At 31.1% G+C, this 20,207-nt stretch overlaps 1 protein-coding gene across 6 annotated transcripts in view; it reads left to right on the plus strand.

Moving 5' to 3' along the window:
• LOC118185660 (uncharacterized) overlaps positions 1-20,207 on the plus strand; it is a 154,346-nt gene that overhangs the window by 122,601 nt on the left and 11,538 nt on the right. For 4 of the 6 annotated variants that reach the window (XM_085818563.1, XM_085818564.1, XM_085818562.1 and 1 more), the window contains 2 exons: positions 429-488; positions 11,734-11,896. In XM_085818563.1, the coding sequence (XP_085674689.1) occupies positions 429-488; positions 11,734-11,896 (223 nt within the window). Of the gene's footprint in view, positions 1-428; positions 489-7,830; positions 7,969-11,733; positions 11,897-20,207 lie in introns of those variants that run through there. The other 2 variants (XM_085818565.1, XM_035355552.2) reach the window with 2 other exon arrangements.

A 20,207-nucleotide genomic window follows, 5' to 3' on the forward strand; every position in this document is an offset into this window, starting at 1 on the left:
AACACGAAATATTTTAGTGTTCGAAAAGAAGGAAGAAAGTATGTAGGATATATAAATACTGTGAAAATGGGATAAAAATCATCGTCTATTCTGCTGTACATGAGTTGCGACGTTACATTCTTCGAATGCTTACTTCACCTGGGTTTGAATGTAGCGGTTCTTATTCAGCAATGCATAGCCATTCTGAAAACAGATTTTTCTTCTACTCGTTGGCTTATTTTGACCAACCAGTCCTATACTTTTTCAAAAAATTCAGCTTTGTTAGTGATGGACAGTTATTCACACATGTCTTCTGCTATATGCTGTTTATAGGCTAAAAAAGGGAAAAGTTTGGGTATTACTTTTACCTCATTTTCGGTTTTTCGCTTTATTTCTTTTCCCCAACCTTTGATGAGTACTCACAAAAATTATTTTTCTGTCATTTACAGGCTCATGGAAATCCGTTAACTACAGCTTGGAGGGACTGCAAAGAAAAAGAAAAACCTACGGTAAGATAATACGCATTTTCAGTGAAAGTAAACGTAAATATATACTATGTGTATGCATACCTATCTGTATATATATATATATATATATATATATATATATATACACTCTAAATTCGAAAGAGTCCTATCCGACTCTAAAGGAGTAATATCCCACCTCCCTCTAATGCCAAAATGGCACCAACCTCGAAGGAGCGATATTTCACTCTAGTAAAAAGCGGTCCCATTTCACACAAAAACAGGAGTGACTCTTCCTTCGTTCGCTCTTCTTCGATAGTCAGATATCGCCCGATATTCGGGTGAAACCACACACATTACAAGGAGTTATAATAATAGTCTGCTCACTCCTTGATGGTGCGATTTTTATATAATTATTTTATAGGCAATCTAAAAATTGGTATTTGCTATGTAAACTTTATAGCTGATGTATTGTTTTAGATATCTGGTTAATATTATCTCTTGAAAAAATATTTTACACTACTTTTTAATATGCTATTGTGATTTTAATTATCTGATATATATACATCTGTTTCAGATTTGCTACCTATATACTTACTTAAACATTTTTTGGTGATGAGATTTCTTTCCAGATCTAACGAAATATACATATAAAAAAATTACATCCATATTAAAATATTGGAAATTCGGTGTAGTTAACATTCTGAAATACTTAACACTATCACTTTCTCACAGAATATATTTTATTTTACAGAAACATGGCTTTTACCTTTATGTGTAGTAAGCAATAAAAATAAGAACGTCAATGCAACTTATATATAAAAACTTGATTATGAATCAAAGTAGACCATCACTGGAATAAAAAAACACAGTTTACAGACAATCATATCTTCATTGTTTAGACACAGTTTTTCTTTCCAAATCTAACGAAATATACATATAAAAAAATTACATCTATATTAAAATATTGGAAATTCGGTGTAGTTAACATTCTGAACACTATCATTTTCTCACAGTACTTCTGATGTGAAATTACTTTGCACTCACAGAATATATTTTATTATTATTACAGAATATATTTTATTTTACAGAAACATGGCTTTTACCTTTATGTGTAGTAAGCAATAAAAATAAGAACGTCAATGCAACTTATAAATAAAAACTGGAATAGCAAGATATTCGCAATGAAGAACTTAGTTTTTGAATAAAAAATAAGGTTTTTCAGGTACTTAAAACTTTGAATAAATATTTCAGATATTTTCAAAATTTGATTTGAGAAATAAAAAAATGCTTAGTTTCATAAAAGAAATTTAAAAAAATCATTTTAGATGAATCATATATATATATAGTGATATACATTCTAAATTTTGTATACATATTTTAATTTAAAAAAGCAAATTATGCTTATTCACAAGATTTGGGCACGTAATCATGTAAATTGTAAGCTAAATTTTCCATTAAATAATCATACTAGTTGGAAAAGTAATTTATTAAAAATAGTTCTTGAAAAGTAATTTATTAAAAATTTTATAATGAAAATTTGAATGTGTTAGAACAGCTGATCATATATATATATGTGTCAGTAAACCTGTATCATAATCTGATAGATTTAACTTCTTAAAATGCTACTTATAAGTGAATATATTAATACAATTTGTGAATTGATGTTACTAGTAGTTTGTTTACTTGAGCATAATATGCATAAAAAATCGAATAATAAATTTTAATATGCATTGAAGTAAGAAACAAATGCGAATTTAATTTCCCTTACATGAAAACTATTCAGCTTTATTTTCAATAAATGAGATTCAGAAAATAAGTAACCATAAAATACTCTCATGCTATTGTTTTTAGCTTCATATATTGCACAAAATATTTCAAAAGAAATGTTTCTATTTCTTATTACATAATTATGAAGAGCTTAAAATGAATTATTACCCCAAATTATGAATAAAGTCTAAAATCTTCAGTTAGCTTGTTACGCTTTCTATTTTTGAGAAGTTATATGCATACAAATTTCTATACATTAATCATTACAGATGAATAAATGCTTACATATACTTTTAGACTATAACTTATTTTTATATATGCTAATTCCAAGTCTCATTTGGGAAAAATAAAGTAAATTTTAAAGTGAAATAATATGGATTATAGCTCACATGTGTAAGCTAAAAATTCATTTTTCATAATTCTGCTGAAAATTATTATGTATTTCATTTATTGATTAAATCCGAATAGGAATCATTACCATAACTGCAGAATTATAACAATTTCAATGAACGAAGTATTTTAAATATAAGTGAAAACAAGCAAATGCATGGAAAAACTCTTTATTAGGAAATTTATGTACATATATATACATATATAAAAATGGAAAATATGACAATAAAATGACATTAAAAATATGAAATGTAATGGATGTACAGAATGCAAAACATTCATACTAAAACGTGTATTTAAAGAGTCCACACAAGCTCTAGGAGTGCTGACATTATACAAAAGGCTTGCCACAAAATTATAAAAATTTGTTGATGTATGTGCATATTGAACGCTAAATACAAAATTAGTTTTAAATAGAATGTCAAATGCCTTCATGGCATGATTTGGGCATGCTATTAAGTGATTTACTACTTTAATATAGAATGAACTTGTAATACACACTATCATGGGCTGTTTATTCTGAGCTGGTCCAAGAGATTCCACGTCTTCCATTCCCTGAAAATAAATTTCTTTATTAAGAATACATCCATTACCTATCTATTAGGACAAGTCAAATACCAATGAGCCATACTAGAAAGTTTATCTTTCCAATTAAAAAATATCGCCAGAAAATTTTTTCTTCTTTCAAAAATAAGTAATTCCATTCACATAGAGGTCTTTTGCTTTTAGTTTCTGTAAAAAATGCAGTATAAATACATATAGGAATATGTAAATATTATATTGATGCAAATATAGAATAGGATAGTAATGCATACTGCTATTCGTGCGTTGCTTCTTAATTAAAAATGTAATAAATAATGTACATAAAAATGTAAAAAGAACAAACTATATGGAGAATTAGTCTGTCTTTTCCTTATGAAAACAAGTATTATCCCTTCATAATAAACTATTGTTGTTCATAATAAACTATTGTTATTGTAAAGATGTTTGTTCTTGATTTCATGATCGCTATAGTCTGGCTGGAAGTGTATCTTTTGAATTTCACCTTGAAGCAATTTTTACATCACTTTACAAGTTTAAAAAAAAATCTATGTTCACTGTATATACATGCATATATATGATTAGTGTCATGCTTTAGATTTAGATCATATAAAGGCATCACACATATTACAAACCATCTTATTCTCTCGAAATATTTGCTAGTATGTAGGTGACATTCAAATCAATGCAATTCCAATTCTACAGAAATTAGCTAAATGACCATGCATCATCTGTGGGTACAATAGTCGAAAGCAGCCTGAGAAGATGAATTTTAGCCACATGAAACCAAATACATTCACTGTTGTAAAATGGCTATTTTAATATAATCTGCCCTCTTAAAATGAAAGTTAGGGCAAAGCATATCAAAATTCCTCAATACTTACATTTAGCAAATATTAGAAGTGCAGAATTTGGATTTTTTTTTTTTTTTTTTTTTTTTTTTCAAAAAACAGCCTGATGCTAAAATACTTGCTTTGCCTTTACCCTACAAAAATAAAAATAAAAGTATATATAAAAGACATATACTGGATAAAAATTGCATGTGAAATGTAATAATTAATTGAAACAATATAAATATCACACATGAACCTTTCAAGATAGAATAGGTAGCAAATTTCAAAGGATATGCAGCTCAACTCACTTACATATAGTATCAATAGCTTATTTACATATACATACACTGCAAACTAAAAATATTATCCTATGAAAAGAATTTTATAGCTAAGCATATGAAATTATTTTTTATGCATAGACTTATGCCAAATATTTACTTATTGATAATGAATAAAACCTTTTTCCCTCTTTCTTTCCAATAATTTTAGCTGAGCAAAAGTTCTGTGAGCAAAACTAATGCTTTTAGGTCATCTATACATATATATATATATATATATATATATATATATATTAATACACATGTTTATTACATAATGATTACAAAAATATCATTAAAAAGGCCTTTGGCACTAGAGGCACATGCATTTACAGCTTACCTTTACGAGCCAGAAGAAAAGAACTATAAGCCATTTAAGAATAAAGACCAATGTGAGTAATAGATGCAAAATTACTTTACTCTAGGTAATTAAAACAGTAAACAAAGAAAAGTTTTAAAGTATTCTATCATTTATAATCCTAATTAAATTTTATCATTTATAATCCTAGTTAAATTTTTAAAGATTTTTACCACTGAAATCAGCAATACTTGGTACCAGAAGATCAGGGCGTTTTGTTTCCACATATTTCAAAATTCTTGGGACATAAAAAGATGAAAACTGTTTTTTAAATGTCCATCATTAGAAATTGTTTCAGTTTCGATACAATTTCTTACATGGCTATTAGACAAAACCATTTCAATTGTTTTTAAGACTGAAACATACTGAAATGTTTCTTTTACAATTTTGGTTTCAAATTGACCTGTTTTTGTATTCAGAGCTTGATCCAATCTACTGCCAAGCATAATTTCGACAGGTTCGATAAAATTATGACAGCTTTTCAAAGCCTTTATTTGTCCTTTAGTTGCTGACAGGCCATCAAAAATCTGCCTAATGGGAAGGATGCCTCCGTGGAGGTCTTTGTAAGGCAAACTGGTTCGTATACACGTTACACATGGAGAAAACCACAAAAAAGTCCATGCAGCCAGCTCCTTCATGCGATTCAAACTCTGGACCGAACTACCAGTGCTCAGCGACTTTGCCGCTGGTGGGTAATATTTAGCGGATGTGCATTAATGTTCGGAGAAAAAGCATGATATTAAGCATTTGTAAGTAAACAGCCTGTTAAACATGGTATTTAGGGCATATAAATTAAAATGAGTGCAGGGGCGTAGCTAGAGGGGGCAAGGGGCATCTGTCCCCGGGCGCAGAATCCAAGGGGCGCCAAACTGATGTTACGGCATTTTAGAATTAAATGTTTTCCATCCTTGGCAAGCAGTAGGGGGCGCGAAATCTTCAGCTGTCCCTGGGCGCTGAAAACCCTAGCTACGACTCTGAATGAGCAGCAAGAAATATAATATTAAGCATACGTAAGTAAAATTTACATAAAGTAAATATTAGTTACTGAAATCAATTTGGCCTTCTCCCATTTTCTCAAAATTGTCCCAAAAACTGTTCCGTTAAGAAAATTTTCGGCAACATATTATTTTAAGGAAACATTCTTTAAACGCAATTTAATATTTCTTTGACTGTATCTTAACCATTATGCTTAATTTCATGACGAGACAAGTACTCGAGTATGCAGTTTTGTAAATTTTCTTTGCAAACACTTTAAAATCACTTTTAGGAAACATAGCACGGAAATCAGACAAAATAATAATAAATTGAGAAAAAATGACACATGCAAATAAATTTTGAACAGCAGCGAAAGAAAGCGAGGAGGCCGCAAGAGAATTCTACTAGCTTTGTGCTTTTGCAGCGTTTACATTTACTGGATTCTTTGCCGTAGTGTTTTCGAAGGCAGGTGGAAGGATGGTAACTTTGAACTTCTGCAGTTCATAAAATTTCAGAATGCAGTTCCAAATACTGATATACATCTGTAAATTTTTTTCATGACTGTTGCGAGAAGAATTTTGCAAAGTACAAATGGATTAAAAAACACCTAAGACTGAGAAATTGTACCATACTGTCTACAAATCAGCTGATAGAGTAGTAAATCAAACTTTTAGAATACTATCAATGATTTTGTGCATAGGAAAACAAACAAAATAGTACTTTACGGTATTAGAATTATTCAAAAATAAACCCAGATATTTTGTTTTTATATATATCATTTTGACATTTTATAGACTTTTTATTGTGCACTGAGCGAGGCAGCAAGAACTCTGGGTACACCTCTAACAGTGTTCGCATAACTTAGTTATTGAAAATGTAAACAAGCTGTGTTATCTGGGTCTTTAAATCCTATCTAAACCAGAAAATGAATTCATATGAGTTTATTAAGATCAGATTACTTACATTTTTTTCCTACTTTAAAGGACTGTGGATAAGAAAAGGTTTACAAGACTTGTTTGATACAACAATAGCTTTTGCTAATGTAAACAATTATATTATTTTGAACATTAACTTCATCAGATCCTCTCACTCATTTTAATATCACTAGGAGAAGATATAATAACTAATTGAAATGAAAAGGCAATAATCTTGAAAAGTAATAAGTAAATGTCATTAGTTTAACTTTCTAACTATTGAATTGATGTATATGAATTAATCTATGAATCATTTTAGAATTATCATGTTTAAATTAGTATATATTTCGACAATTTTGAAAGTATGCCTGACAAGTTTTCTTAGAAGGGGGAAATAAATAAATAAAAATAACCCGTCGAATTAGGTTTTCTCCCGCAATAGAAGGGAGGGGAAGCTGTTTTTTAATTGTCCATTCTATTATCTGTTAATAAAATAATTTTTTAAATATGATAGGCGCTGCCACAAATATAAGGCAATATTGCTTAATTTTCATATTATAAAATAAAAATGCATCAAACATTTAGGTTTTATGGCTTACATATAAAAAGTCATTTTGTTTCAGTTGAAATAAAAATGTTTAGACATGTACGAATTTTACTATTTAATTAAGTCTGAAAAAAACATGCCTTACATTTTTTAAAAATAAATACTGTTTTTTTAATTTTCTTATTTGCATTAAAAGAAATAAACATTTGGTGTACATATTATATATTGGCATATACGTATATTTGTCAGTAAATACATATTTAGCATAAAATAAATACATGTATATAGCATATAAAGTCAACTGAATATCTGACATTTTCAAAAATCCGGACTAGGTATAGTTTTTAATTTAAAACAGAGTAGAAAATAAAATTACCTTTTAGAACATTAACAGCATCTTCGGGAACTTCTTGCAGTTATAAAAATCTGATAATTTTGAACTATCATGTAATGCCTCCTGAAAAAAAAGTATTTTATTGTGCTACAGTTTAAAAGAAAGACAAGGGGCAGATAAATTTGACAATTTGCTGTGGCACAAGTATTAGAATATAGAACCTATGTAGAATGGACAAGGTACTAAAATTTTATGCTTGGTCTTTGATTGAAAATGAATTCTCATTAAAAAGTTATCTGCATAAATTACCTGGAATATTTAATAATACAATAGTTTTCAGTTTGTCATCAGAAAATCAAAACTTATTATTTTTTTAAAATAGCTGGGTTTTTTTTTTTTTTTTTTTTAGTCCAAAGCGGCAATTCTCCCAGAAGGACTGTTAATTTCGTTTTGGCATTTTGCACCGATTCCCGATATGCTTCATTTCAAATTGCTGCCACCAAACATTATATTTAAAGAAATTAAATAATGAAGAATCTGCATGAATGTATGTATGTTTCTCGCATTGTAATAAAACAACGGTACCTAGAGCCAACAAAATTTGAATAATGTAATCAATCTTCCATAGAATATGGGCATGTGGAAGCCCTAATTTGAATTTGTTTTTATTATTTGCTTTATTATTTAATATTTTGTAATACTTCAACGAATTTTTGATTAACAAAGTAAACGATTTCAAAGCGAGCAATGGCAAGACTGTACGAGTAAAAAAAAAAAAAAAAAAAAAAAAAAAAATATATATATATATATATCTTCAGCTCACGAGACTTTGTATTGGAAATTCTAAAGATATGTTCATTTTAAAATTATTTTGCGATATTGCTGTTGAATGTTTTTATGGTTTAAGTGCGAAGAACATGATATTTAATAAATAAAGGTAACACACAAAATGTTAAAAAAACGCCCCTTTGGACGTAATTTAAAATCTGAAGCTTTCAGTCTTTTTTAAAGAATGCAAGATTTTTTTTAAATCGTAAACGGAAAGCCGTCTTAGCAGCATTATTGGCCTCCCGGACTTTTGAATGTTCAAGAGGCCTTAGCTACACCTACACTCTCGAGAATAAAAACATATTTGCAAAAATATAAGTTTTAGATTGCTGATATGAACCAGGTAGTGCTAGTGTTTATATTTTAGAAAAATTCAGCTTTGCAACAGTAAGTGAATTTTATTGTCACAAACTATAAGCAGAATTTATAAAAAATGAAAGTTAAAAATCTATTAAAAACTACTAGAAGCTGAAAACGGTATGACTTCAATAGGAAATTCAGTAAATTATACGGTTTTTATTTCTTCCAATACTACCAAATAATTTACACACTTTTGTTATAAAAAAAATCAAAACTTTAGTATGCATTTTTTTTTTCCACCGCTGTTCTTCCTATTTGAAATAGGAATGCATGCAAAACTAAATTTAAATAATTAAATTCGATAGCTTTGTGTAAATTGTTCAAAAATAAAAATAATGTTAAGAATTATTTACAAAAAGTACCATCCATACGTACAGCTTTCATTGTGTTAGCAGTACGTAATAAATAAAACTACGTTACAGCATTACACTCTTAAAGCAAATTTACAGACACCTAAAAAAAAAAAAAGAGCAAACTAAAACTACTTTTTATTACATACTTCAATTTTGACACATAAATCTAACTATAATTTATTTATAATTAAGATATTTATATTAAGAAATAATTGTATATATATTTTAAAAGCGAACTTACTTTTGGCAAAGGAGCTGTATCCATTGTTACGACTGTCCTCGCTTAAAATGGCGCTTAGCCAAAGAACGTTCTTTGGCTTAGCAAACTTGTTTGGTCAGTCGGGGTGAACAATGGCAAGACAGGGGGTCGTCCTGCTCCTTCAATTCACTCCCTTTCCCAAGGTTATTATTGCAAGTGGAAAACATGTTCTGCTACCAAGACAGTAAATTTGCGTTGTTTGACACGAAACGGAGCGAAAACTGCTGTCACCCTCCAAATCCCACTCTGCGAGATTTAGAGTGTATGTGATGTATCAGCTTTAGTCGTAGCTTAAATAATCAGACGATAAGCTTAAAAAACAGGATCCATTTATTATTATTCAGGAAAAATAGCAGTTACAAAAATCAGATATTTGGAGTAAATAAAAAGAATTACTAATAACTTTTTGTATGAAGTTTACTGCATCATGACATTTAAGAAAAAGCCCCGATATTCCTTTTGCGTGTCTTTTTATAGCCTCTGGAAAGGCGGAGCTTCCAAGAAATGACGTCAGCCTCGTCAGCCAATCCAGTTCGCTTTAAATATTTCGAGAACATTCTATAACTGTACGTGTAGAAAAGGCAGGAAAAACAACTTGACTACGGGGCTGTGGATTTAATTCCACGTACTTTCAAATAAGAGAACGTCGCCATTAAAAAATGAAAAGAACATACAGTTAGAATTTTAAGTGTATTCTTGACTAAGGAATTTTATTATTACATATATATATATATATAAACTTTTAAAAACATATAAAAATATGTTTTTAAAAGTTTGTGTATATATGAGTTAACAGGGAATTAATTGAAATTTGATAACAACATTAATATATTTGAAATATTTTACATAAGTTTTGGAAGAAACTTTTGAAATTCAACATCCAATAATTTAAAGCACAATGTGTTTCCTAGAATTGAAATAGATAGATTAAAAACAGAGTGTTTTTCACAACCGTTTCCTTGTTTTTAATTGTAACTAAATTATCAATTGCTAACTGACCCTCAACTCCAGGGCATGAAAAGCGCAAAGAAATATCTGCTGTGGAAATTTCCAGTAGCAATACTTCAAGAATCTCCCAGTTGCAACTCAAGAAAATGAGAAAAAAATTCTAGACTACTTTCTACTGAGCTGGCTACAGCGTAAGAAATAGGTAACTACATTACATCCGCATGGCAAAGTTAACTGAAGTAGAACATTTAGTAAAGTTAACTGATGAAGACGCAGAGGAAAGCTGGCTCTATTATGTCTGATCTAATATCTATATTTAGTGCTAAGAGTTATTAGATTTTGCAGTAAGAAAATTGAGACCTTTTGTGGATACGATACCAAAGAGAAAACATCACGTCAGTTGAGAGAGGAACTGAGGTAATTCTGCATTCTTACTTAATTGTTAGAAAATACTAAAACCAAAATATTATTAAAACCATTGTTGAAAACGTTATTTTCTCTGTATCTCGCTGTTTGTTGTTTTATGTATTAAAAACGGTTTACTATGCCTACTTGAAAAGAAATTTTACAAAATGGAACGTTTTTTGTACATTTTGACCTAATTATTGAAAATCTGGAAACGCCATTCTAATTTAGTATTTTTCAAAGATTTTAGATCTACTTTCCAATTTTAGGAAGCATTGAACGCTCAGAGCTCTCCCCGTCGGTAAGCCACATCCATATTACTTAAAAGTTTATAAGAGAATTAAAGAATAATGACAAGATTGGATTATTTGAAAATTAATGTAATTTTACAAAATATGTAAGAAAATAGAGAGAAATCACAAGTTTCCAATGTTGAGCTATTTGAACATTAATGAAATTAAGAATAAATGTACAGTCATATTTACTTAAACTACATAAAGGACTAGTAACTAAATTAGTTTAATCAGAAGAATGAACCTGATGAACTTATACTGCATGCCAATATATGTCTACATTTCTGTTAAAATCAGTCTAATATTTCTTTCCTCGATTAAGTACCTGCAGCCGATTTCTTTATTCAGTTACTGAAGCTATTATTGCACTCAACGCGCACTCCGCTAAGACAAAAAGAATGCTTTGAGATATTCATTCCAAAAGATACAATATTCCAAAAGCAAAATATCATGTATTTCCATCTGCTGTAACAATTATTGATATTCAGAACTAAATTTCAATTTCAGCTCTTTATTTGTCCTGAACTCTGTAAATTCTTCTTCTGGGTTCAGAGATTCTTCTGAAATTGCGCCTGAAAATGGACTCAAAAGTCAATTGGTAATATTTATATTAACTAGAAGCCATATCTTTTGAAGAATAAGTTCAGAAATCCTAAATCATATCAAGATTTAAATGCATCTGAGTTACTTTCTTTCTAGGTGACAAATTTAGAAATTGGATGTGCCCTCGCTATTCCAACATTCATTTATACATATGAAGCTTTATCACTAACTCAGGAATTACTCTCTTATGGTTTTATAAGATATTGGTGTTGAATGTTTAATTCATTTTCTTTATAAATAATAAATTTGCACAAATGTTTTAGGCGAAATTAAAGCACACAGTTGGTCTGAGCAAAATATGAACGAAGTCGTAGAAGGAGTAACTGTTTTACAAGGCATCAAGAAAAAACAGCTTTATTTACCTGCACCTCAAATGGAAACAGACGTTAGCAAGCAAGTTATCCTCATACTCAGACTTGTTGCCAGGTAAATATGCATTATTTCTCTTGTTAGACTGTAGCTGTGCTTAAGATGTACGCTTGAAAGGCAAGTTTCTTTTTTCAGAAATTATACATGCTCACATACACTGATTATCGTTAATTAACGAAAAATCACAAAATGATCATTACCCCAAAAGTTACATGTAGAATTCAATGAAACTGACCGACAGTATGCTACACATAGTAAGGTATAAAATAATATGAAAAGAAATTACCAGATAATTATGGTGTTATAGAAATTAGCATATATATATAATGAACAAATCGTATGTGTCGGTGTGGTACAGGAAAATTACCTTCAATATGGAATATGATCTCTCCTAGAAGCAATAGAACATAGTCAGCGATGTGGATGCTGTCAATTATGCAGTCTATCTCTTCTCTAGAAAGTGAGAGTCATTGCTCTTGCAAAGCAATTGCAAGCATGGAAAGGGTCTGAAGGGAAGGGCTCAGATAAGATAGATGTTTTCCTGACTCATCCCAAAAATGCTCGATATTATTCGGGTCCTCAAATCGAGCCAGTCTTTTCATGCGCTGAATTGTTTGTTGCTGAACATAATAGAGCCCTGTACTGACTAACGCTGTCGTCCTGTAGCAGGAAATTATCACCTATTGCCCCGCCATAAAGGCGCACATAAGCATCAATGATGTCATCTCTATAAGCCTGAGAATTCATAATTCCACTTGGTCTGATACGTGGTCCCAAAGAGATACCACCCCAAACAGAGCCACTGCCTTCTCCGTATGCATATCTTTCGGGATGTTTGATGTAGGATAACAGGTTCCAGGTTCTCACCAAATCAAAGAATACTTACTATCGCTTTGGAGGCTAAACATGAATTCAAACGTTAGGAGAACAACCTTCCTTTGATTAGTCGTCCAGTGGACATGTTGACGTGCCCAATTCAAACGTTCTCTTCTATGATGTGACGTGAGTGGCACGCAAATGGCTGGTCACCTCGCTTGCAGACCTCGTGATGAAGTTTTCTAAGCATGCTTGACATTCGCACTAACCTTCTGGTGGCAGCAGCAAGGGAGGATCTGAGTTGAGTTGGAGCTGAGGTTCTATTCCTTCATATGCGTAACAACAATTATCGGTCATCAAAGCTTGTCATAGCAGTTGGCCCTCCTTGGATGCTGATTCTGTGGTTAAATTCTTGCCAAAGTCTATGAACAACAGAAGGACTCATATTTAGTCATTTGGTCTCTTCTGCCTTTGTCCTGCCTCTATAGCCTCCCAATATCTCTCCATCGCAGTTCTTTGGGCAAATGATGCCTGGAGGTCATTGTAACTTGACTATCCCCGATTTCTCATCTCAATATCACAGCGAATTTTGTAGGCTTCCTCTAAAATGTGCAATTTTATGCTCCTCGCAGATGGTCTATTCCGATTGTTGCGCCACTAATTTTCATACTACAGTTTTATTCAGCAATTCTTATTTGGCAACATTTTCAAATTTAATACGGATTGGCTTATTTTTGAATGAGTTGTCGCTATGTTTGTCATTTTTTCTCAAGTTCTGGAAACTAGTCTATTTTACATATTTTACTGATTTACATTATAATTGTCGGCAATTACATATTTTACCTTAAATTGTTAACTTGGTGCTTTTGACTGAAGCTTGCTTCCATTATTAATAAAGTGAAATTTGTTGCTGCGCTACAGGAAATGCAAAATATTTTAAATGTAACTATTTATTAATAAGCTTATTATTATATGTAAAGTGGTTTTTTTTCTCTTTTTTGAGAACCCAAACAAGAAAGCATATTGAAATTTTCTATGTGTAAATTATTATTTCGCTTGTTTTACACACAAGGAACACTTCTTTTAACATCATTACAGTATTGTCCCTGCCGATGTTAAAATGCATGAGTCATTTTCTATAATTTTAAAAGAAACAGACAAACTAATATTATCATATTTATAAACTATGAAAAACAGAATATTTTGGTTAACTTATCCATACACTTTAAAGGAGAAATTTTGATAAAATAATCGCATTCTTAGTTACTTTAATTGACCGAGAAAATTCTTACTTTTACAAGATAAGTTTGATTTCATCTCTGCGTTAATAAGCAGAGGAGGTACAGTGGAGAGAAATGGAAATGTGCGTTTAAATGTCCATTCAGAGGGGTTGAAAAATATGTCAGAATTAATTTAAAGAGCTAATTTTTGAAATTATGCTTCAAACATGATAATACACTAAAATTTTGAGCTAACAGTATTAATTTAAAAAACAAATATCAAATAGTAATATACTGAACAGATTCAGAAGCGTGTCGAATCTAATCCTGGAATGAAATGGTGGAAAATTAACAAATGTATTTATTGATCAACTGCAAAATTACTGTATGATTTGTATTCGCAGCAAATATCATTAATTTGCAATATATGCAGTGTTCATTAATCATAGCAATGTTAATTTTTGTTCGAATATAAAGCAGCTGAAACAAGATTAGTACTAAGCCCTGACAGCTTGTATGGATTTTTACAAACTGCAGTATATGCGATAAAATGCAGGAATATGTCCAGGGCATGGTCAAAGTAGATCGTGAGCACAGTAAATGTGAGCTAGGTTAAATAATCGCAACTAGTCATGCGAAGCTACCGTCTTTATAAAAGCTTATACCGCATGACATTGTTGTTGAACGATTAATTAAATATACGCGTAATAACTATTCTGTAATTCAGTGGGCTTTAAAGGATATTTAGACAGTTTTGAAATTGTTGATATTCATCATGACGCTTATTTACAGCTTATTAGATCATATTTTACAACTGGATGAAGGATAATTTAACTAATTCTAGCGTCCTTTACTACTTGGAGTAAAAATTAAAAGGAAAAAAAATAGTTTCGCCAAAAGAGGAAAAATTGTTACATAGAATCAAAAGGAGAATAGAGACCAGATTTCCGCAACTTATGACCCACTAGTCACCGAGTGAGCCATTTCATAACTACATTTGACCCATTTGAATTCCGAAAATTTTCGGAATTCAAATGTAATAGAGTCTCACTCTTTTTGTAACATACACTAAGTCAAGACTTTAAGTAGACTAAGTGTCTTATCGCTACGTCTAGAATGCAAACAGAAAGGTAAGAAGGATGTGAAAGACCCTTTTATTAAGAACTCAAATAGCTGAACAGAAGGAACTCCTGGTGTTTTCAAAACCAGCCATCATTTATTAAACTCAAAAAGTAGAAGCGAAATGTCAATTGAGGAAAAGGCCACGTAGAAATTTTTAACGCGCAATGTGGATCAAACATACACCGGCGTGATAGCATTATTGGCACGAATACATAACGCCGTACACAGGAAACGCTTGTCTTAAGATAGCATGCCAGTAACTTGGCCTTCAGCACGCTGAATACTCTTTGACTAAAGCAATCTCAAACCCTCACTTAAATACGCGCGAAATTTAAAATTTTCTGGCAGGAAAACGGAAAGGGAGAAAGTGACATTAAAGATGCGAAACAAAAAATATCATGTTAATTAAAATAAATTAATACATTACAAACTGTAATATAAAAAATTATAAAACATAAATATGAATCGAGCACTTGGAGAATATATAAAAAAAATCTGATGTGTACACCACATGACTTCCTTGTACGGAATATTAAATTATACGCATTTTTTCTTGTTTTTCATTTAAACTTATTGGATTAAATTAAATGTACTTCGCCGACAGCGCATAAACCACAATAGAATAAATGCATTCTTTAAAATTCACTCTAGTATTGGTTTACCATAGCGACACTCTGGCGCTAGATTCACTTAACAGTATTATATTTCGTTTATATTATAACTCATAATGCACAAAATTTATATTATTTAAAGAATAGAATTATCTGATCGTTGCCACATGTTCTATTCAAATACTATAATAAAGCTAGAACGATGTATAAAAGAAATTAAGAAAACAAAACAAAAAAGAAACAGTTTTTCATAGACGACTGAGTATTTCTCATTCAATTAATTAAGTTCTCACTTCGCGAGAAAGCAAAAATACATAAAAACTCAAAATATCTATATTAAAAAGTACGAAGTAAATCTGAAACGCTTATTTCCTCGAAAAAATTCCAGAAAGAATTAAGCATGATTTAATTGGCAATAATAAATTAATGCATTATCTTTGTTGTTGCGAAGCTAAGTTTTTCTAGATTGGCAACAAATCCACTAGTCTCCTGTTTCAAATGTAAACATCAATGGCCACCATTAAAAACAGGCTTAGCGGCAATTAAACAACTTTAAAATTGCTGATAATTCTAAAAATATTGCACACAGATTTACTAAAGGCGTAAAATCCTTAACCGGAAGATAAAAACAACATAATTCAATCATTTTTATAGCAAAAAATGTACAATTTACAAACATATAAGAGTAAAGAAACCGAGATCACTGAGCCGGGTAATAGAGTGGATATATATATAAATATATTTATATACATTTGTTGCGGCCGATTGCAACCAAAATACGAGGTGCACATCTACATGTTATAGCAGTCCTATATACAAAATTTCAACGTTCTGAGGCTACTCGTTTTTGAGTTATGCGAGATACGTTTGTACGCACGCACGTACGTACATACGCTCGTACAGACGCCACGAAAAATTCTCTTCAGAATTCATTTTAAAGCAGTTTTATAATTTGTTTGGAGGAAAAGAGTCTTTTATTCTGTCTTTACGTACAGATATCACGCAAAAACATCGTTAAATTGCATTCGATAGCTGTCAAAATGGATATTTTCGTTGAAATATCCTGCCTAAAACTTTCCGCGATTACAATATTTCTTTTTTACTTCGTACAAAGAAGTAATAAGCCGAAAATCACTAAAAACATTAACGTATTTGTTTGATTATAAAGTTGTGGTTACGAATATTCATTTTTTAAAATTGAGGTCTTGTTAAAATAGGATCTGTACACATTTGATTCATCATTTGATTGATTCATCCTGGATTTGTTCCTGTTATCGGAACAAATAAGGCGATTACCGATTGAAAGAATGAAAATATAGCGAGATAATGAATCAAATGATCGTAATGGTGGTTTAACAGGCCCTCTTTTCCCTAATCGTTTGTTTACCAACTTAAAGTAATGCAAAGTACCACACCTGTTTATTCTCAGATGATTCAATGTGATTGGCGTCGTCCTGGATTTGTTCCTGTTATCGGAACAAATAAGGCGATTACCGATTGAAAGAATGAAATTATAGCGAGATAATGAATCAAATGATCGTTTCTTATCATTAAATGACTATATAAATAAGTTGTTTAGAAATATCTGCTTTCAGTAGATTTCTTATTTCATTGCAAATCTTGGAGCATCATACTTCGAAGCAGTCATTCTTAACTCTTACAATACTCACGATGATCGAAATATTTGATGATCAGTTAATACTGTTCTATTTCAAAGATTTTCATGGCAAAGAAAAGGCTGGTTCTCTCTTTGTGGAACTCTGCACGTATCCTTTTCAACCCGTGAAATTGAATAGTTATGGCCACCAACATATTCCAGCTCAACTTTGTTGCGCCTTCGGGGATGAAGATGGACTCGCCTACAGTTTTTCGGGGACATCGATCGTCGCCCAGCCCTGAATTTTTATGCTGCAACAAATTAAAAATGAAGTGGAAGCACTCACTCCCGAAAAATATAATTCCGTTCTGCTCAACAAATACCCTGATGGAAATGCCAAGATATCCGCGCACAGAGACGATGAAAGCTCCCTGGACCCTTCCTACTGCATTCCCACACTGAGTTACGGTGCGACGCGAGTAATGCATTTTGCAAGAGAGAATTATATGACTCGCATTCTGAGTCTGGAACATGGATCGCTTCTAGTGATGAACACCCCGCCCCCCAAATGTAGTCTAGAAACACGGTATCCCATCCCAGCCCGAAGTGAAGACTATTCGAATAAGTTTGACGTTTAGAAAAATTACATCTTCGCAATTGAACCGTTCTTCTGATGAAATGGACTTCGGTTATCACGACGACATAACTAATTCCATAACCCTAAAACCGTGTATGAATAAAAAGACTTTTCCGTGCAAAAAAGCACGTTTAGAAGATGAGATACTCGAGAATGACTGGCTGAGTTGGCATTATCAGTCATCACGAAATCATCATGAGGTGATCAATTATTGGTCATTAGAACGGAAGTGTCGTGTTTCCATCGTTGTAAGTAGAAGTGCAAATTACCAAACTTTAATTTCAAATATTCGGAAGCATCTTTCATAGCCAATAATCAGTTGGCGGTATTTTGTGCAAACGCGCAATGTGTTCTTCAACAAATTTTTAAAAGCTCCTGCGGTGGTTTCCGTCTCGTAGCAGATTGTTTTAAATTAGAGTTAATATCTGACCTATAAACTTTTAGATTTATACAGTGAAATAACACATACTATCCAAACTGCTCTATTTGAAAATGTGTAACCACATGAGATAAGAAAACGGCGATCAAAATTCCAGCAGCTGAAACAATTAACTAGCGAGCAATGCATGCAGAAACTTAACAATATTATTTATGAAGAGTACTTAACCAGTCTCAACGAGGTATTTATCTGTGAGGGATGTGCAGTCGATCATCCAAGTCAGCGTCGCTACCCCTGTATAATGGAGACGACTCGGGAAAAAGCTATGAATAATACTGACAAAGCTATATTGTCAATGAACTTTAAAAACTTTATGTGAACACTTGCTGTTGTATTTATGACAGTGATGACTTTAAAGAATATTTCATTGTCAACTTTACGTGATAGAATAGAAAATTTGTGAGAAAAAAACTTTTTTAGTAAGTATGTATTTTAATAAAAAAGTGTTTTATTTATATTGAAATGTATCTTTATTTAGCTGTCAACTGTTTCATATTATGTTTTAAATGAATATCTCTTTACATTACTCTTACTGCTTAAGGGCTGATAAGTTATCATAAGAATACTCTTTTTAACCGTATATTGCTTATAGGCAATGATATGTTACTCAGGTTTTACACTAATGCATTACAAGATTTTACATTTCATTTAAGTATTGTGCACGTGGATATTTAATTCCATTTTTCTTAATAATGCTTGGGGATAATTTAATAATATGTCGCATAAATATGCTTTTCTTTTAAAAATCCTAATTGAAAGTTAATTAGTATTAAATGTATCTAAAGTGCTAATTATACTGCAAAATGATTCATGACTTTTGTGTATATACAGACAAGGCTAGATGAAGTTAACTTCAGGTTTTTCCTACTGATAGTAAATCGGGAGTCAATAAGAATCTGTTGACTCATTTTTAAGTACATAAGTTGCTTTCTATGGCTTATTTTCTAAATATTGTTGGGGAATTCTGGGTAAATAACTTACATTCGATAACGGTTATATCCTTATTTGGATCAAAGCAGTAAATGTTCTACAGTGGACAATCCTTCTTTCATATTTAGTTTTTAAGAAAATAGTTCTAAGATAGGTATTCGGTGCTGATGAAATACTGCAGGAAAAGATGAATGATTTGAATAGCCTTTGGAGTTGGGAATTGAATGATCTTTGGAATTTTCGCCTTAGAAAAAGGTATTATTTAACAGCATTAATTAGATTACAGTTCTCGAACATGCATAGAAAGTTCCTATAATGCAAACTTATATATACAATTTTATGAAAATGGAACACTTATTTGGATGTAATTTGATATTCCAAAGGAGTTATACCTCATTAAATGGGTATTAGTAAGGAATATTTAACTGATGTAATGAGTATTTATGTATAAACTTTTGTATTATAGATGGATAAAAGTTAAAATAATCGAAAATATAGCGGAGATTTTGGTAAAATGTCTCTTTCTATTTCTTTCTTTGGTTCGTTCTGTAAATATAAGTATATTGGTAAGGATATATGTTGTGTAAAGGTATGGTAGTGTTTCACAAGATTTCGTTCATAAGAGAATAAATTGGTAAATAAATTAATGAAAACTGACACTCATATGCAGGAATATGCAGGAAATGTTAAAGTTTGAAAATGCGAAAATTAATAATGAGGTAGAATAGTACAGTCAGTCATGGTAAGAGTGCTACAGAATGGTAAATTGTATAGTTGGCCAATTAAAATAGTACAATAGAATATAGACTAAGGGTTATTCAACGCATTGGATATAAATAAAAGTTAACGGTTGTAATATAAAATTCTTAATTGGAAACTATCTCTATGTTTAAGAAATTTAAATATGCAAATTTAGCTGAAATAGTAAAATCTAAAACGTACAGTCGAAAATTATAAAAAAAAAGAGTTAAAATTTAGAGTATGTTGGGAACTAGA

Source organism: Stegodyphus dumicola, chromosome 6 (assembly GCF_044657685.1).
Source record: "Stegodyphus dumicola isolate Sdum_Otavi_A_Nest chromosome 6, ASM4465768v1".
Lineage (NCBI taxonomy): Eukaryota > Metazoa > Arthropoda > Arachnida > Araneae > Eresidae > Stegodyphus > Stegodyphus dumicola.